General features: G+C 64.5%; 1 protein-coding gene across 3 annotated transcripts; it reads right to left on the bottom strand.

The window, feature by feature from the left end:
* Window positions 1–3,288: 3,288 nt before the first annotated feature.
* Window positions 3,289–17,482, bottom strand: OLFM2 (olfactomedin 2). 3 transcript variants are annotated; one of them, XM_054183445.1, is made up of 7 exons: window positions 17,308–17,482; window positions 15,006–15,016; window positions 12,139–12,276; window positions 10,811–10,966; window positions 4,636–4,855; window positions 4,147–4,253; window positions 3,289–4,027 (listed from the first exon to the last, which is right to left on the bottom strand). In XM_054183445.1, exons 1-7 carry the CDS (start codon window positions 17,480–17,482, stop codon window positions 3,350–3,352), a joined length of 1,485 nt encoding a protein of 494 aa, XP_054039420.1. In that variant the 3' UTR covers window positions 3,289–3,349. The 3 variants fall into 3 exon arrangements, with proteins under 3 accessions (XP_054039420.1, XP_054039419.1, XP_054039421.1); XM_054183444.1 differs by lacking the exon at window positions 15,006–15,016 and having other exon boundaries at window positions 12,139–12,288; window positions 17,345–17,482; XM_054183446.1 differs by lacking the exon at window positions 15,006–15,016 and having other exon boundaries at window positions 17,345–17,482.
* Window positions 17,483–18,961: the final 1,479 nt, after the last annotated feature.

The raw sequence follows: 18,961 nt of genomic DNA, 5'->3' as shown, positions 1-18,961 counted from the left end.
GCCTCCGAACGCGCTCCTCTTGCACACAAGCAGCGGATGGGATTAGTGGGGATTATCCTCTTGTTCCCCACTCCCCTCTCGAGAGGAGAATAAACGTGACGAGGTGCTTCCAGCTTCGATTTTACACTCCCGACCCAGGCGCCGGCACCGTGATGCCATCCCCAGGGAAGGGATGGGAGTCCAGGGCTGGACCATTCCCCCCACCTCCCCCAGTTTCCCCTGCCTAAAGCCTGAGAAGGTCCCGGGGCTGCGATGGGGAACGAGCAGGGCTGATGTGACTTCTGGGGGCTTTAACGCACCCCGTCCCTGTCCCCATCCTTGTCCCCATCCTGCCAGCATCCCCACACAGCTCTCTGCCCGGCTTTGGGGGTGGGAGAGGGTCTCTGTTTGCAGGGTCCCCGTCTGTCGGTCCATCCCCCAGTTTGCAAAGCGCCTCGCAGGGCCCAGGCTGGTCCCTAGCCCTGGGAAGCACAGCTCCGCAACTCCATTTTACATGTTAAGCTTCGGTACACCTGATCATGCCCACGGGAGGTTTGCCCGCGTGGCGAGGCCGCCTGCCGAGCCCCAGGCAGCACCGGTCCCTCTGCCTCCTCCAGCCCTGTGTCCCTCCAGCCCTTCGTCCCCTCCCACCCCATCTCCTCCCCCTCCTCCACACCTCCTCCATTGCCTCCGTATCTCCTCCATTGCCTCCGTATCTCCTCGATCCCTTCCGTCTCCTCCTCCAGCGCTTCCACAGCTCCTCCATCCCTTCCAGCCCCACCATATCCTCTCCATCCCCTCCACAACTCCTCGATCGCTTCCATCTCCTCCTCCAGCGCTTCCACAGCTCCCCCATCCCTTCCAGTCCCTCCACAGCTTCTCTATTCCCTCCACGCCTCCTCCATCCCGTCTACATCCCTTCCATCCCCTCCATGTCTCCTCCATCCCTTCCAGCCCCACCATATCCTCTCCATCCCCTCCTCTGTCCCCTCCACATCCCCTCCATCTCCTCCACATCCCCTCCATCCCTTCCACTTCTCCTCTATCCCCTCCACATCCCCTCCACACGCCCACCATCCCCTCTACATCGCCTCCATCTCCTCCATACCTCCTCCGTCCCCTTCACACCTCCTCCGTCCCCTCCACATCCCCTCCATCCCTTCCTCATCCCCTCCATATCCCCTCCATCCCCTCCACATCCCCTCCATCCCTTCCACACCCTCCCCATCCCCTCCACCCCCTCCATCCCTTCCACATCCCTTCCTCATCCCTTCCTCATCCCCTCCACATCCCCTCCATCCCTTCTACATTCCCTCCATCCCTTCTACATCCCCTCCATCCCTTCCACTTCCCCTCCACCCCCTCCATCCCTTCCACATCCCTTCCTCATCCCCTCCACAGCCCCTCCACATCCCTTCCACATCCCCTCCACTTCTCCTCTGTCCCCTCCACATCCCCTCCACACGCCCACCATCCCCTCTACATCCCCTCCGTCCCCTCCACACCTCCTCCGTCCCCTCCACATCCCTTCTACATCCCTTCCACAGCCCCTCCATCCCTTCTACATCCCCTCCATACCTCCTCCATCCCCTCCACACCCTCCCCATCCCCTCCACACCCTCCCCATCCCCTCCACTTCCCCTCCACCCCCTCCATCCCTTCCAAAGCCCCTCCACAGCCCCTCCACATCCCTTCCACAGCCCCTCCATCTCCTCCATCCCTCCTCCATCCCTCCACACCTCCTCCGTCCCCTCCACATCCCCTCCATCCCTTCCACATCCCCTCCACATCCCTTCCATGTCCCTTCCACATCCCTTCAACATCCTCTCCATCCCCTCCACATCCCCTCCACATCCCCTCCACTCCTCCTCCATCCCTCCACTTCCCCTCCACCCCCTCCATCCTTTCCACATCCCTTCCTCATCCCCTCCATCCCTTCCACATCCCCTCCACATCCCCTCCACACCTCCTCCGTCCCCTCCACATCCCTTCCACATCCCCTCCACATCCCCTCCATCCCTTCTACTTCCCCTCCATACCTCCTCCATCCCCTCCACACCCTCCCCATCCCCTCCACACCCTCCCCATCCCCTCCACTTCCCCTCTCCACCCCCTCCATCCTTTCCACATCCCTTCCTCATCCCCTCCATCCCTTCCACATCCCCTCCAGCCCTGCCACATCCCCTCTATCCCTTCCACATCCCCTCCATACCTCCTCCATCCCCTCCACATCCCCTCCACCCCTTCCACACCCTCTCCATCCCCTCCACTTCCCCTCCACATCCCCTCCATCCCTTCCCCATCCCTTCCATCCCTTCCACTTCCCCTCCACCCCCTCCATCCCTTCCACGTCCCTTCCTCGTCCCCTCCATCCCTTCTACATCCCCTCCATACCTCCTCCATCCCCTCCACATCCCTTCCATCCCTTCTACATCCCCTCCATCCCTTCCACTTCCCCTCCACCCCCTCCATCCCTTCCACATCCCTTCCTCATCCCCTCCACATCCCCTCCATCCCTTCCACAGCCCCTCCATCCTCTCCACATCCCCTCCACATCCCTTCCACAGCCCCTCCATCGCTTCCACATCCCTTCCTCATCCTCTCCACATGCCCTCCATCCCTCCTCACCCCTGGGCAGCAGGTCCTCGCTCTCCCCCAGGACCAGGATCCTGCTGCCCTGGCCTGGTCGGGAGCAGGATCAGCTCCCCCCTCGCAGGATCTGCTTCCCCCCACCCCCGCCCCCGCCCAACCCCCGCCAACTCACCGCAGCTGCACCATCATTTCCCTTCCCTTCCTCCTCCTCGCCTCGCCCAGCTCTGCTGTAATTTCCCCAGCGCCGCACCCGCATGCATTAAACATGCCCATAAACAACATCGCTGGCTGCCGCCGCACATCTGGAGGCTGTGGATGCAGGAAAAGGGGGGGAAACCAAGCCATCGAGTGACAAATACTAATTTTTTAAAAACTGGGGGGTGGGGGGAAGAAATATCAGCGCAAGCCCCATCAAACGTCAAAGAGGCTCTTTTTATTTGCCGTCAAAATAAAGATGTAAATTGAAAAAGCAAAACCCAACCCAACAACAACAACAACAACAACAAAAAAACCAAAACAACCAAAACCCAACCAAAAAAACCAACCGAGGTCAGCTCAAATGAAGGCAGAAGAGATCCATGCGCCACGAACCGCGGGAAGAAACCAAAGAGATATTAAAAAAAAAAAAAAAAAATCAAAGAGGAGGAGGAGGAGGAGGAGGAAGGCTCCGCTCCGTCCCCCTAGAGAGAGTAGCCGAGGCTGAAGTGTAGAAAAATAAAAAGCTGGGGAGGGAGAGCAGAGGAGTCCGGCGCCGGGGGCTGGGGGGGGGACGACACCGTCACAGCTCGCCCGATGTCTTTATGACGTGGAAGAGCGTGACGTTGTAGATGACCTGGTGGCCGTTGTTCCAGGTGTAGAGCACCCTCTCCCGCGGGTTGTAGTCCAGCATGGATATGTGGGAATACTGGTTGTGGAAGGGAATATCCGTGTATTCGTAGCTGGAAGTGTTTGTGTAGTAGGCAAAATAGATCTTGGCGCCGGCAAGGTGGGAGTTGGTGACGTAGAGGGTGCCGCAGATCATGAAGGACTCCCCGGCGCTGCGTTTGGGGTATCCCGTGTCCCAGCTCCGCAGGACCTCCAGCGTCTGGGGGTCCACCCGGCTCACCACGATGTTGCCGGCGTTTTGGTTGGTGGTGTAGACGGCCCACAGCCCGTTCTCGTCCACCATGAAGTCGATGTCGGAGAAACCCCCCCAAGAATAGGGGAAGGTGTTGTTGTAGCCGGCGCCGGCCAGGCTGCGCTGCACCAAGACGCTGCGGGAGCGAAAATGGTATTTCACCGCGATGTTACTCTGGTATTTGTTGTAGTAGAGGGACCCGTTGAAGACGACGTGGCCCGTGCCGGCCCAGGGATGCGGCAGGAGGTGCTGCACGAAGTTCTGCCCCGTCACAAAGTCGTTCAAGGTCCGAAACTCCAAGACGCGCCGGCCCTTGTAGTAACCGTCCATGTACCACACCTGCGGTGGGCTGAGGTTAGGGATGCCCGGCCAAAATGGGCCCCCCCCCCAGCCCCAACCCCATCAAGATGGACTCCCAGGACAGACGGACGCGACCCGTGGGTGCCCGTGCCACTCACCCGGGTGTCGGCGCTGGGCGTCATCGTGTCGGTCATCCACGAGCCGAAGCGGGAGCCCGACGCTCGGATGGTGATGGGGTTGCTGACGCCCGTCAGCTTCCCGCAACCTGGGAGGGAGAGGCGGGGAAGAAAGATTCCAGAGTTAAGGATGGGCATCCTGGACCATGACGCTGCCCAGCACCCTCCGGTCCCGCGGGCATCGCGGGGAGGAACCAGGGCTTCACCCCAGGGACCCCCCCCCAGGAATCTCGGGGGATGGGGCAGCGGGATGGGGGATGCTTAAGGAAAAGGCACCGCAGGGCTCCGACGGCAATTCCCGAGAGCGAGGAAAGGCGGCTCCTGCGCCGGTCCCGGTAAACACCCCATACTGGAAGATACTGGGCTGCCGGTATTATTATGATTATTGAGAAGATATTGGCAGCGCAGCAAAACAGGAGGTGGGAATATTAGAGGAATATTGGGGGGGGGGGTGGGAGGGGGACACCGTACCCAGTTTTTGCATGCAGGCGTGCAGCCGTGCCTCCAGCATCAGCACCCGCTGCTGCAGCTCCTCGTAGTCGTAGGCGCCCATCTCCTCCTGGATGGCCAGCAAGCTCCCGGAGAGGTTCCTCACCTCCTCCTTCAGGTGCACGATCAGCCGCGTGTCCGACTTGTACTGATCCAGGACGGGCAGCAGCGGCAGCAGCTCCGTCATCTTGTCCTTGAGCTCCTGTTTAAGGGGTGCAAGGGGTATAAATGCAATACCCTTAAATGAATGAAATGAAATTCTCTTAAATGAAACCCCTGCCTGGAGCCTGGTGGTGCTCGTCCCCGGGTCTGTCCATCCCCCTGGGATGGAGGAGGCCTCCAGCAGCGATGGCAGAGCGCAGCCTCGTTAACGCCCCAGAGACGAGCCCTAGTCCCTGGGTTGGTAATTAATAACAATTACAAGGCGTCGCATTTTCCAAGCGCTTGGGAGAGCGGTCGCTAATGAATCACCCGCCGCCGATGCTATCGCCTCGCTCCGCAGAGCGGGAACCGGGCGGGATCCGACCTCGCTATGGGACCCCCCCCGCTTCCCCGGAAAGCCGGGAGCAGTGCGGGGGGGCTGAGCACGGATGGTGCCGAGGGAATGAGAGCAACGGGCAGGTCCGGGATTTAAAAATCTCCACTTATTTTAGGCACAAGGAGAAGGTTCAGAGGTGGTTTGACCCTGGCCTGGGAGCAGGCAGGCAAAGGCTGAGCGGATCCCCGACAGCCGACACGGGACCGGGGTGGGGAGAGCGTGCCAGGGATGGGTGATGGCTCCAGGCAATGGGTGCCTGTGCACCCAGCACCCTGCGTGTCACGGGGATGCTCAGCCCTGGGATCACCACAGGGATGCTCATCCCTGGGATACCCGCAGGGATGCTCGACCCCAGGACACCCACAGGGATGCTTATCCCTGGGATCCCCGCAGGGATGCTCAGGTACCAGGAGCCCTGCAGAGACACCTGACCTGGGGAGCCCACAGGGATGCCCAGCCCTGGGATCCCTGCAGGGCTCTTTGGCCCCGGGAGCCCCGCAGGGATGCCAGGGCATTGGGAGCACCGCAGGGATGCCCAGCCCTAGGAGCCCCCCAGGGATGCTCAGGCACCAGGACCCCCACAGGGATGCATGGTCCTGGGAGCCCCACAGGGATGCTCAGCCCTGGGACCACCGTAGGGATGCTCGGCCCCTGGGAGCCCCCCAGGGATGCTTGGCCCTAGGACCACCACAGGGATGCTGGGGCACCAAGACCCCCACAGGGATGCCTGGTCCTGGGAGCCCCGCAGGGATTCCCAGTCCTTGGACCACCGCAGGGATGCTCGGCCTTGAGAGCCCCACAGGGATGCTCTGGCACCAGGAGCCCCCCAGGGATGCCCAACCTGGGGAGTCCCGCATGGATGCTCAACCCTGGGACCCCTGCAGGGATACCCAGCCCTGGGAAACCCACAGGGATGCCCGACTCCGGGAGCCCCGTGGGGGTGTCTGGGCACTGGGACCACCACAGGGATGCCTGGTCCTGGGAGCCCCACAGGGATTCCTGGCCCTGGGACAACCACAGGGATGCTCGGGCATCGGCATCCCAGCCGGCTTGACCCTAGGAGCCCCACAGGGATTCCCAGCCCTGGGACCACTGCAGGGATGCTCGGGCATCGGCATTCCAGCCGGCTTGACCCTAGGAGCCCCACAGGGATTCCCAGCCCTGGGACCACCGCAGGGATTCCCGATCCTGGGAGCCCCGCAGGGATGCTCGGGCATCGGCATCCCACCTGGCTTGATCCTAGGAGCCCCACAGGGATTCCCGGCCCTGGGACCACTGCAGGGATGCTCGGGCATCGGCATCCCACCAGGATGCTTGACCCTGGGAGCCCCACAGGGATTCCTGGCCCTGGGACAACCACAGGGATGCTCGGGCATCGGCATCCCACCAGGATGCTTGACCCTGGAAGCCCCACAGGGATGCCTGGTCCTGGGAACCCTGCAGGGATTCCCGGCCCTGGGACCACTGCAGGGATGCTCGGGCATCGGCATCCCACCAGGATGCTTGACCCTGGGAGCCCCACAAGGATTCCCAGCCCTGGGAGCTCCCCAGGGATGCTCAGGCACTGGCATCCCACCAGGATACTTGACCCTGGAAGCCCCACAGGGATGCCTGGTCCTGGGAACCCTGCAGGGATTCCCAGCCCTGGGACCACTGCAGGGATGCTCGGGCATCGGCATCCCAGCAGGATGCTTGACCCTCGGATCCCCACAGGGATTCCCGGCCCTGGGACCACTGCAGGGATGCTCGGGCATCAGCATCCCACTCGGCTTGACCCTGGGAGCCCCGCAGGGATTCCCGGCCCTGGGACCACCGCAGGGATGCTCGGGCATCAGTATCCCAGCCGGCTTGATCCTAGGAGCCCCACAGGGATTCCCAGCCCTGGGACCACTGCAGGGATGCTCGGGCACCAGCATACCACAGGGATGCTTGACCCTGGGAGCCCCACAAGGATTCCCAGCCCTGGGAGCTCCCCAGGGATGCTCAGGCACTAGGAGCCCCACAGGGCTGGGCATCCCTGTGACCTCTGCAGGGATGCTCAGGCACTGGCATCCCACCAGGATACTTGACCCTGGAAGCCCCACAGAGATGCCTGGTCCTGGGAACCCTGCAGGGATTCCCAGCCCTGGGACCACTGCAGGGATGCTCGGGCATCGGCATCCCAGCAGGATGCTTGACCCTCGGATCCCCACAGGGATCCCCAGCCCTGGGACCACTGCAGGGATGCTGGGGCATCAGCATCCCACCAGGATGCTTGACCCTCGGATCCCCACAGGGATTCCCGGCCCTGGGACCACTGCAGGGATGCTCAGGCGTCGGCATCCCACCAGGATACTTGACCCTGGGATCCCCACAGGGATTCCCGGCCCTGGGACCACTGCAGGGATGCTCGGGCATCGGCATCCCACCAGGATGCTTGACCCTCAGATCCCCACAGGGATTCCCGGCCCTGGGACCACTGCAGGGATGCTCAGGCGTCGGCATCCCACCAGGATACTTGACCCTGGGATCCCCACAGGGATTCCCGGCCCTGGGACCACTGCAGGGATGCTCAGGCGTCGGCATCCCACCAGGATACTTGACCCTGGGATCCCCACAGGGATTCCCGGCCCTGGGACCACTGCAGGGATGCTCGGGCATCGGCATCCCACCAGGATACTTGACCCTGGGATCCCCACAGGGATTCCCGGCCCTGGGACCACTGCAGGGATGCTCAGGCGTCGGCATCCCACCAGGATACTTGACCCTGGGATCCCCACAGGGATTCCCGGCCCTGGGACCACTGCAGGGATGCTCGGGCACCGGCATCCCACCAGGATACTTGACCCTGGGATCCCCACAGGGATGCCTGGTCCTGGGAGCCCCGCAGGGATTCCCGGCCCTGGGACCTCTGCAGGGATGGTGGGGCACCAAGACCCCCGTAGAGATGCCCAGCACCGGGAGCCATGCACGATCCTGCCAGGCTCATGCCAACCACCGTGCCGGCAGGGCAGGGAAGGGATGGGGGGAAGCACGGAGCAGCGTGACAGTGAGCTGGCCCCGGCCGCAAGCCGCTCCGCCGAGTCTCCTTCGCTCAAGGACGCTGTAAATCCCCAGCCAGCACCTCCGGCCCGCTCCACGGCCCCCGGCCCCGCTCGCCGTCCCACGCCTCAGCGGGTATTCCCGGGAACAAGCCCAGCTCGCCAGCACCTTCCCTTTCTCCTCGCCTTTCATTTCGGGGCGGCATTACCGGCCAGCTTTCCCAGATCTTAGTGGGATTGCACCCCAATCACGGGGCTCAGCACCTCCTGCTGTGATTAAACCGGGCGAGACATTTGCTGCAGCTCAGATGTTTAATCAATGTCTCGTCTCTGCAACTGTCAGCGCCCAGCAGCCGCCCGAGCATCCTCCGGCCCCTTTCAGTGCCAAGAACCAGCCGCTCCCGAGACAGAAACACTCTTTAGCTGTCAGGATGAAGCCTTGAGGCTCCCAAAATAAACCAGTGCCCCGGCGGAGGTCGGGGGGGGGTGGTGGGGGTGGTTAATGGGATTTCTTGGGGGCGCGGAGCTGCTGCAGCAGGGGCAGCGCTGCATCGATCAGCACACGGCGCTGGCGGCTGCCACCCGTCAGGGGGAAATCGTGGCTCTGCCAGGGAAGAGCCACGTTTTGTTTAATTAAAGGCGTCGATTTGCAGCCAGATGGGCTGGGAATTGGCCGTCTCTGCTGCCCCGGCACTGCAGGCACAGCTCGGCAGGATGGAGCCCTGCGTTGGTTTGCCCTCTCTGCGTGCCCACCGCGGCTGGGCACCCTCGCCGGCTCCTGCACCGCACCATCCTCTTCACTCAGGTGGCACAGGGATGCTCAGCCACCCCGATCCCCACAGGGATGCTCGGCCCTGGGACAATCCCAGGGATGCTTGGCCACCTGGATCACCGCAGAGACAACCGGACCACTGCAGGGATGCTCAGCTCTGGGAGCATCCCGGGGATGCTCGGCCCTGGGACAACCCTAGGGATGCTTGGCCACCTGGACCGCCCCAGGGATGCTTGGCCACCCGGATACCCACAGGGATGCTCGGCCCTGAGACCACCCCAGGGATGCTTGGCCACCTGGACCACCAGAGGGACACCTGGACCACTGCAGGGATGCTCAGCTCTGGGACCATCCCGGGGATGGTCGGCCACCCCAATCCCCACAGGGATGCTCGGCCCTGGGACAATCCCAGGGATGCTTGGCCACCTGGATCACCGCAGAGACAACCGGACCACTGCAGGGATGCTCAGCTCTGAGAGCATCCCAGGGATGCTCGGCCCTGGGACAACCCTAGGGATGCTTGGCCACCTGGACCACCCCAGGGATGCTCAGCCACCCTGATCCCCACAGGGATGCCCAGCCCTGAGACCACCCCAGGGATGGCTGGCCACCTGGACCACCAGAGGGACACCTGGACCACTGCAGGGATGCTCAGCTCTGGGACCATCCCAGGGATGCTCGGCCCTCGGACAACCCCAAGGGTGCTGGACCCTGGGACCACCCCAGGGATGATCAGCCACCCCGATCCCCAGGGATGCTCAGCCCTGGGACAACCCCAGGGATTCTTGGCCACTTGGACCACCCCAGGGATGCTCGGACACTTGGATCCCCACAGGGATGCTCAGCCCTGGGGCAATCCCAGGGATGCTTGGCCACCTGGATCACCGCAGGGACAACCAGACCACTGCAGGGATGCTCAGCTCTGGGAGCATCCCAGGGATGCTCGGCCCTGGGACAACCCTAGGGATGCTTGGCCACCTGGACCGCCCCAGGGATGCTTGGCCACCCGGATACCCACAGGGATGTTCGTCCCTGGGACAACCCCAGGGATGCTCGGCCACCTGGATCCCCACAGGGATGCTCGGCCACCTGGATCCCACCAGGGATGCTCGGCCCTGGGACAACCCTAGGGATGCTTGGCCACCTGGACCGCCCCAGGGATGCTTGGCCACCCGGATACCCACAGGGATGTTCGTCCATGGGACAACCCCAGGGATGCTCGGCCACCTGGATCCCCACAGGGATGCTTGGCCCTGGGACCACCCCAAGGATGCTTGGCTCTGGGACCACCCCAGGGATGCTCGGCCACTCGGATCCCCACAGGGATGCTCAGCCCTGGGACAATCCCAGGGATGCTTGGCCACCTGGATCACCACAGGGACAACCGGACCACTGCAGGGATGCTCAGCTCTGGGAGCATCCCAGGGATGCTCGGCCCTGGGACAACCCTAGGGATGCTTGGCCACCTGGACCGCCCCAGGGATGCTTGGCCACCCGGATACCCACAGGGATGTTCGTCCCTGGGACAACCCCAGGGATGCTCGGCCACCTGGATCCCCACAGGGATGCTTGGCCCTGGGACCACCACCCCAAGGACGCTCGGCTCCGGGACCATCCCAGGGCTGCTCGGCCACCCGGATCCCCACAGAGATGGTTGGCCACCCAGACCACCCCAGGGGTGCTCAGCCCACCTGGACCGCCGAAAGCAGGACCCTTCGCAGGCTGCCCACCCGTGTCGTAGCAGCACCGCCTGCTCAGGGAGGGCTCCTACGGGGTGCAAGAGGCATGGGGGGGTGCAAGGGGCACAGGGGGGGTGCAAGGGCTCACCTGGAAGCTCTTGGCGTTGAGGCTCTTCTGGCTCTCAGCAGCCACCTTCAGCCTGGAGTCCAAGCCCTTCATCAGGGACTCGGTGTTGCGCACGTACTGGAGGTCCCGGTAGGTCCGGAGGTCCAACACCTCCATGGACTGGGAGATGTTCTGCACCTGGGAGGCGAGATAAAACCCTCGCTCTAATTAACACAGCCCCCTGCCGCTAACGAAGAGGCTTGAGCCGGGAGAATTCGGGGCGTGGAAGCAGAGAGGGGACGGGGAAGCTCAAGGCCACCGGGTGCTGGTGGGGACACGGCCCCGGGAGATCCCATCCCGACATCCCCGTCCTCAGGGAGCCGCAGGACGAGCTGCTCCCCGCTCCGCCGTTTATGTAAACGCATGCAAGAAACCTCTCCCCCCCACACACAGCTTTAATGTATAAAATAATGCATTTTACTCATCCTGCTTCAGCTGAAATTTGGGGGGGGGTTTGTGTGTGGGTTTTTGTTTTGTTTTTTTTTTTTAATTTTTTTTAAACCGTCCGAGCGCACGTTTCCCAGCCGGGTCCATGAGCTTTTCATTCCTTAATTTCATCCGCCCGCAGCCGGCAACGGTATTTCATTTCCACGCTTTCAAATGACGCGAACGTGGCTGCGTTCCTCAAGCGGTGATTTATTTAGTAGCCCCGGCCCCGCTGGTATTTACGCCGCCGCCGCGGAAGGGAGCCGCTTGAGAGGCGTTTTTTTGCAGCACGTTATAATAAAAGTTTAATCGGTTTTGCGGCGCGGCCGTGGAAAACTCAATGAGCTCGGCTCAGGCGCGCGGCCCCGTGCCGTGGGGCTCGCGGCTTCTGCCACGGGGAAGGGACACCCCCCCCCATACCCCCAGTTTGGGAAACCCCCTCGTTCCGCACCTGGAAACCACCCCGGGCTCCGTTAAACATCGTTTGGTGGATGGGGGTGCAGGATAAAAGCTCGCTTGGGGTTTATCTCGGCGATGATTTTTCTCTGCGGGATGATTTTATCCCCATGGCCGGGCTCGGGGGGGTGCGGCGAGGGCATCGCCACGTGCCGGTGGCACCGCGGTGACTCCCTTCCAGCCGACCCCGCGGGAGGACACCAGGGCTCCTTTTTTACGGCGGGGACGCTCGTCCCGGCAAACGGCGGCTCTTCGCACCGGGATGGCGAGGCGCCACGTCTGTCCTCCCCGGGGACGCGGCCACCACGCGTCACAGAGGGGTGACAACCAACTGAAGCCACGCGTCCGTGCATCCTCCCCACCGGCAAATTAAGCGCTTCGTTAGGGGGCCGGGCCGGTACCGTTGATTACCGGCGGTCGAGGCTCACCTTCTCCATGAGCTGGCGGAGCTGGTGGCTGCGCAGGTCGCGGGAGCAAGTGCCCTGGACGGGGATGACGGCCGTGCAGAGGCATTTGCCGTCGGGGGCTTGCGCCGAGGTATAAACCTGCCAGCCCTCGTCGGGGCTCTGGAAAAGGGTCTGAGGGAGAGAGGAGGGGAGATGTCAGGGCCCCCAAAGGTGCCGGATCCTCCCCCCCACCCCGCACCCCCCACCCCCCGGGGCTCCCCGCGCCTGCCAGGGCTTCCCCAAAACCGTCCCCATCCTTTGTCCCTGGACGGGGACGAACCACCACGCGCCGGTGGCCAGGACGAGCCCATCAAACCCTTCTTGAACCCGCGCCGGCGAAGCCCGATGCCAAGCGCATCCCGCCATCCTGCCCAGTTCTCCTCCCAACCCGCCCCCCCCGCCCCGGCTTCTCATCCCGGCGGATCTGAGCCGCTTTGCATTTTTCCCTCCTTTTAGTATTTCTTATTTACTTATTTATTTATCCGGGTCATTTAATCATTTCCCCCCCTCCCCGTTTGCCAAGACTCCTTTCGTCGCGGCGACCGGCTCCAAATGGCGGAGATTTTTAGCCCCCCCCCCCGCCCCCGAATCGGCCACAAAACGCCAGCGGGATGGGAGGGAATGAGGAGGAAAAGCTCTTCGTCGCCCACCACCAGCCGGCTCCGCATCCCTCCTCTTCCTCCCGCAGACCCACCCTGCCATAATTTCCCATTAACGGCCTTGACGAGGCAGGAATTTCTTCCGGAGCCACCAGTACAAATTGCTAATTCCTTCCCTTGGAATTTCGGGGTCCCGTCGACGGTGGTGGGGAAACACCAGCGCGACCCCCCCCCTGCCCGGGGTGGGCAGCCAGGGGGGCCAGCCAGGCATCCCACCATTCCCAACACCCTCCGGAAGCCCATTTTCGCATCCAGTCGCACCTTTTCCAGCGGGATCCGGGCTCGGCCTTTTGCTTTCCATCTCCCAACGCAACCAAGGAGGGGGGCGACCACCGCAGGCTCCCGCTGCCCCCCATTTTCGGCCGGGTTCCCACCATTCTCACCCCCAAAAACCAAGTAGAGAAACATGTCGTGTGTCTGTCCCCCCCCCTTTCCTCTCCTTTGCCTGATTTATTCACGCCAGAAGCCGGTGTTTTTTTGCGCTGGGCCATTTAGCATTTCATGGGTAATTCATAATTATTAATTATGAAAATCAAGAGCAAACTCATCGCTCTCCAAGCGCCTTCTGCATGGCGCTGGGCGAAGATAAATGACCCGTTCCCTGTAACAAGCCGGGGACGATACTTTAACTTTCCACGCAGCGGTTTTAACTTCATGTTTCACATCGGAAGGGATTTATTGGACACGGCGGCGGCTAAACACCGTTCTCCCACCAGAATAAATGAACCGACAGCGGTGTGAAACTCGCCGTTCGACCGAGGAAATTCCTGACTGATGGCGGGGACGGGGGGGAGAGAAAAAGAGGATTTATTCAGCCCAGCTCCAACGCAGGCGGAGATGGAGCCGGGATGGCGTGGGGGCCAGGAGCCCTTGGCGATCCCGGCTGGGGACGAGCCACATCGCGGGATAACGAGCCACATCGCGGGATAACGAGCCTCTAGGAAGGCGCCGGCGGATGTCATGGCGTGCCGACGGATGGCGTCGTGCCGGCTGCCCCGGCAGGTGAATTAATCTGATGAGCAATCATCAAATTATACACGCCGGGAAAGGCTCCATGCGAAGCCGCTGGACGGTCCCACCCACCCACCCAAAAATTGGGGTCCCTGGCACAAACACCGTCCCCTCTCTCCCCGCACCGGGATCCCGGGAGCATCCTGCGCGCCAAACCCTTCGTTTCTTCTCTTCCCCCCGCCAAAAAAAAAAAAAACAAAAAAAAAAAAACAAAAAAGAAGGTAGTGAAATAAAAGAGCCTAAAGCCAAGCCGGGCAGAGCATCCGCAGTCACGGCGCAGCCCTTTCCCTTTCCCGAGGACCTCGCCGGCCGCGGCTGAGCAGCAGGCAGCCATAAATACTTTATAGAGGGCTTAATGCATAATTAATGGCAGGCAGCAGCCCAGGGCGGGCGGGGGGGGGGTGGGGAGACGGGGGGGACGAGTGCCATGGCTTCGGAGGTTGGCAAAGCTCCTCCGCTTGCCAGATCGCGGCGAAAACCCTGGGGTGCGTCGCCAACGGCAAGCGGGATGCGGGCGAGCATCCCTGGGCCGGATTCGGGGGGAAAGACGTTGCTTTCCCCACTGCAGCATCCAGCTCCCCCCCCCCCTCCCCAAAACCCTGCGGGTACCACCCCCCCCCTGCCCAGGGGATGGGGGTTGGAGGGCAGCCCTTGCCCGCGCCTGCCCACTGCGGCTTCGGGGACCTGGCGGCGACGGCGGCGGCCGCTGCCGGGGGGATTATTAGGTTAAACGCAGCCTGTGCAATCTGTCACCGGGTTATTAATTAGAGCTCGCCGGGAAAGCTGCCTGCTCGCCGCTCGGGAAACCGCTGACACCCTCGAGCTGCCCGGGGGCAGGGGTGTCACAGCACGCCCCCCCCCCCCCAAACCCTCTCCCGGGGGTCCCCAAGGATTCAGGAATCCCCGCTCAGCCCCTTGCCCCAGGCGGGGGGCGACCAAGCGCCCTTTGAGGCCAGGACCCCCCCGAATGGGCACCGGTGATAAAAGGCGAGCGCCGCTGCGTGTCTCTGGCCCCTGTTTTTGGAGAGGGGGCCACTCGCGGGGGGAGGTGGGAGGAAAGAGAGGGAGCCCCCACAGAGGATGCTCCATGGGGCTGCTCCTTCACGGCAAGTCAAGAGCCGTCACCGGCTCCGGGGTCCCCAAAGAGCCAACGGCCCAAGGTCCAGCCAATGGGACCACCGATGCCAGGACTGGGAATAATCCAGCTCTGGACCTCAGAGCGGAAAAGGAACCGCCGGTTTCCATCAAGGGGCTTCGAGAATCCTCAAAAACCAGCAAAAGGTCGCACCGGGCATCACCGTACCCAAAGCCGGCGAGCACCGGTTTCGGGGTAAACCCCGCCCCCCCCCCCCCCCTCCGCCAAAAACCGGCTCATTTCAGCATCCGCGAGGGAAAACGGCGCTTTGCTAAACCCCGGCGGGGGATGGATGAGGTTGGCACCCGGCACCCCAGTTCCCCCCCCCCCACACAGTGTCCCACTGGCCCCCGTGGGCGGCTGCGCCAGCCCCTTCCAGCCGCATTCGGGGCGCTGCCGCCGCCGCCGCCGCCGCTGCCCGGTGATTAATGATTTTTCCAACCGACACCAAAGAGTGACTAACGATCAGCCAATTATGGTCGGGCAGAGCCTGCGTTACCCCCAGCGCCGCTAATTACCCTGCAACACTGATGGCCTATTTGGGGCTGCCCGGTGAGACCCCCGCCGTCACCGCCGCGAAGGCCGCCGCGCTCATCCTCCGCGGAATTCCAGCCGGGAACGGCACCCCGAAAAGGATGCCTGGGATGCGGGGGAAAGAGTTTTGGGGATGGGACGGGCAGAGCCAAAGCAGGGGGAGCGGCACCATGAGCGCCCCCCCCCCCAAAACGGCTCTGCCAGGGGGATCCGGGGGTTCCGGGTTGGGGGGGGGGCACACGTTGGGATCCCGCCGGCGGGCGCCACATCTGCCAGCCCAGCTGATGGCGGGCTCCAGATGGGCTGTGCCAGCTCCTTCCTCGAACACCCTCAAAACCAGATCATTCCCCCCCCCCCGCCATGACCGAAATCGGCGCTGGCAATAGCACGAAGCACCCGCACCGGCAGGATTCCTCCCCCCCACCCCAGCCACAACCCCCCAAAATGGGGTGCCCAGTCCCACACGGGAAGACTCCAGCTACCGGAGTGTGGTGGGGGGGTTTCTCATGGCAAAGGACGTGGTCCCACATCAGGCCCCCCCCCCCCCCAACCCCAGCGTCACCGGCTACGGCTGGGCACCGGCCAGGCCCCATGGCACCCACCCAGCCCTCCCCGGGGGCTCGCTCGCCCCCACGGCTTCACCCCGAGCTCAGCCCTATCGCTGCCTTTGCAGCCCCCCAAAACCTCCCCCCTCCCCAGGCGTCGGCGTCGTCGTCCCCCACCCCGTTCCCAACTTGTTTTCACCCCACACCCCCCCAGCCCCCCCCTCTCACAGGGGTTTGCACCAAAGGGCTGAGGCCAGTCAGAGCCCCCCAGGGGAAATTTGGGGTGGCCCTACCCTGGGGGGGCGGGGGAAAGAGGTGGCACCCAGCCTGGGGACAGCCACCAGCTCCCCGGGGGGGGGGGAGTCACCCACCTTTCCTAGCCAGGAGCCCCCCCCTAGCCCTGCCCCAGCCCCCTGGAACTGCCCAGCCTGAGTCTACGGGGGGAAAGAAGGGGGCCAGGAGCCCCCCAACCCCCGGGGGGGGGGGATGTCTCCTCCATGGGGTGACCCCAGCCTCAGGCTCCCGGCTGAGACCAGCCCCTGTCGGGGGGGTCCCTGGTGCACCCTGTCCGGGGTGGGGGGGATCCCCATGCCCTGGGGGGGGGGGGGGGGGGGGAGGAGGGTCCCCATTCCCAGGGGATCCTTGAGGGATATGGGGGGCGTGTCCTGTGCTCAGGGGGGAAGCAGAGGGGGGGGTTCGCATTGGGGGGGACCCCAGTGCACCCTCAACGGGAGAAAGGATGGGGGGGTGCCCATGAACGGGGTGGGGGGGGGGGGGGGTCCCGGTGCACCCTGAAAGGGGTGGGGGGGGGTCTCGGTGCACCCTCAACGGGAGAAAAGATGGGAGGGGGGGGGTGCCCACGAACAGGGTGGGGGGGTCCCGGTGCACCCTGAAAGGAAGGAAGGATGGGGGGGGTCCCGGTGCACCCTGAAGGGGAGGACAGGGGAGGGGGTGCCCGTGAACGGGGTGGGGGGGGCTCCCGGTGCACCCTGAACGGGAGGACGGGGGAAGGGGGGGGGTGCCCATGAACGGAGGGATGCCCAGCGGAAGGCGGAGGGGAGGGTGGGGGGGGTCCCCACGCCGGGGGAGGTGAAGAGGCGGCGGGGGGGGGGGGGGGGGTGGTTGCCGGTGCCACCCGAGCCCGGTGGGTGCCGGTAACCGGTGGCGCAGCTCCACGCCGCAGCCCGGGCATGCGCCCCCCCCCCCCCCCCTCCCCCGCCACCCCCAACCCCTCTCTCCCGCGGTACCCGACACCCCCCCCGCCCACCCCCGGTGCTCCCCTCCCCAGTACCGGGCAGACTCACGATCTTCTCGGAGGTCCCGGCCCGGGAGACGGCGGTACCGTTGAGCCCCACCAGCGAGGGCAAGGTCTGGGACATCCAGTTGGTGACCATGGCCATGGTGCTCAGCACGGCCCCGATCTTCAGCAGCGGCACCGTCATGTCGCCGTCGCCGCCGCATACCCATCACACCCCCACCCCCACCCCCCCTCCTCCTCTTCTTCCTCCTTTCCTTCCTCCTCTTCCTCGCTCACCCGGTGCCGGTGCCCACCGGGGCGAACCGCGCACCGGCCCCGCGCCCCCGCCGCCTACGGAGCCCCCAGAGCCGCCTTCGCCTTTATAAAGGGGCCGGCGCCGCTTCGGAGTGACGTCGGCGGCGTTGGCCCCGGGCCAAACCCGGTACGGCCCCGGTTTGGGGCGGTCCCAACACGGCACGACTCGGTACCGACCCCCTCTCTCCGCCCCCCCCCCCCCCCCCTCCGCCTCGGGTCGGGGTGGTCTCGGTTCGGGGGGGGGGGGGGGTCCCAACCCGGCACGGCTCGGTACCGACCCCCCCCGTTCGGGTTGGTCCCGATTCGGGTCGGTCCCGATTCGGGGTGGTCTCAACCCGGCACGGCTCGGTACCGACCCCCCCTGTTCGGGTTGGTCGCGATTCCGGGGGGGTCCCAACCCGGCACGGCTCGGTACCGACCCCTCCGGTTCGGGGGGGGTCCCGATTCGGGGGGGCTCCCAACCCGGCACGGCTCGGTACCGACCTCCCCGGTTCGGGGGGGGTCCCGATTCGGGGGGGCTCCCAACCCGGCACGGCTTGGTACCGACCTCCCCGGTTCGGGGGGGGTCCCGATTCGGGGGGGCTCCCAACCCGGCACGGCTTGGTACCGACCTCCCCGGTTCGGGGGGGTCCCGGTTCGGGGGGTCCCGCCCGGCACGACACAGCACCATTCAACCCAGTTCCCTTTGCAGCAGCCCAGTATGGCCGGGTCTGGGGGAGCGGGCCCCCCGGAGACCCCTGGTTTGGGGGAAGAGGAGCCCAGAAACCCCCTTTTTTTGGGGATCAGGACCCCTGGAGATCCCTGTTCTGGGGGGCAGGACCCTCGGAGGCCCCCGCTTTGGGGGTGCAGGACCCCCGGAGACCCCTTCTCTCCCTTCCCCTGGCACCAGTATCAGGGACCTCCGCACCCCCAGCCTGGTTTGGAGGCTGCAGCCCCCCCCCCCGCCCCGCCCCGCCCCGAGCACCCCCCCCACTCTCCCCTCCCCCCCCCCCCAAAACACCCCAAATCCTCATCTCCATCCTCACCGTGCCCCACAACTGCGGGGAGGATGCGACCACCCCCCTCCACGGAGCACCGACATCCCTGGGGTCCCCCGGACCCCCCCAAACCCTCTCAGCGGCTCTGCCCCGCTGGGTGCCCCCGACCCCCCCTTCAAGGATCCGACCCACTGGGCGCAGGGGGACCCCCGAGGCTCTGAGCATCCCCCCCCCCCCCGTTTTTTGCCTCCATCGTCTCCGCGGTGACACAGTGCCACCGCGTGGGGACAGTCGCGCATGGCACAGGCTCCCGCGCTGGCAACGGCGGGGAAAGACCCCCCCCCCCCCTCCACACACACACACACACACCGGTATTGCCCCCCCCCGCCCCC

The sequence above is a fragment of the Rissa tridactyla genome, chromosome 25 (assembly GCF_028500815.1).
Source record: "Rissa tridactyla isolate bRisTri1 chromosome 25, bRisTri1.patW.cur.20221130, whole genome shotgun sequence".
Classification (NCBI taxonomy): domain Eukaryota; kingdom Metazoa; phylum Chordata; class Aves; order Charadriiformes; family Laridae; genus Rissa; species Rissa tridactyla.
Note: the sequence above shows the minus strand (reverse complement) of the source record. Positions and strands in the feature narration are given on the sequence as shown.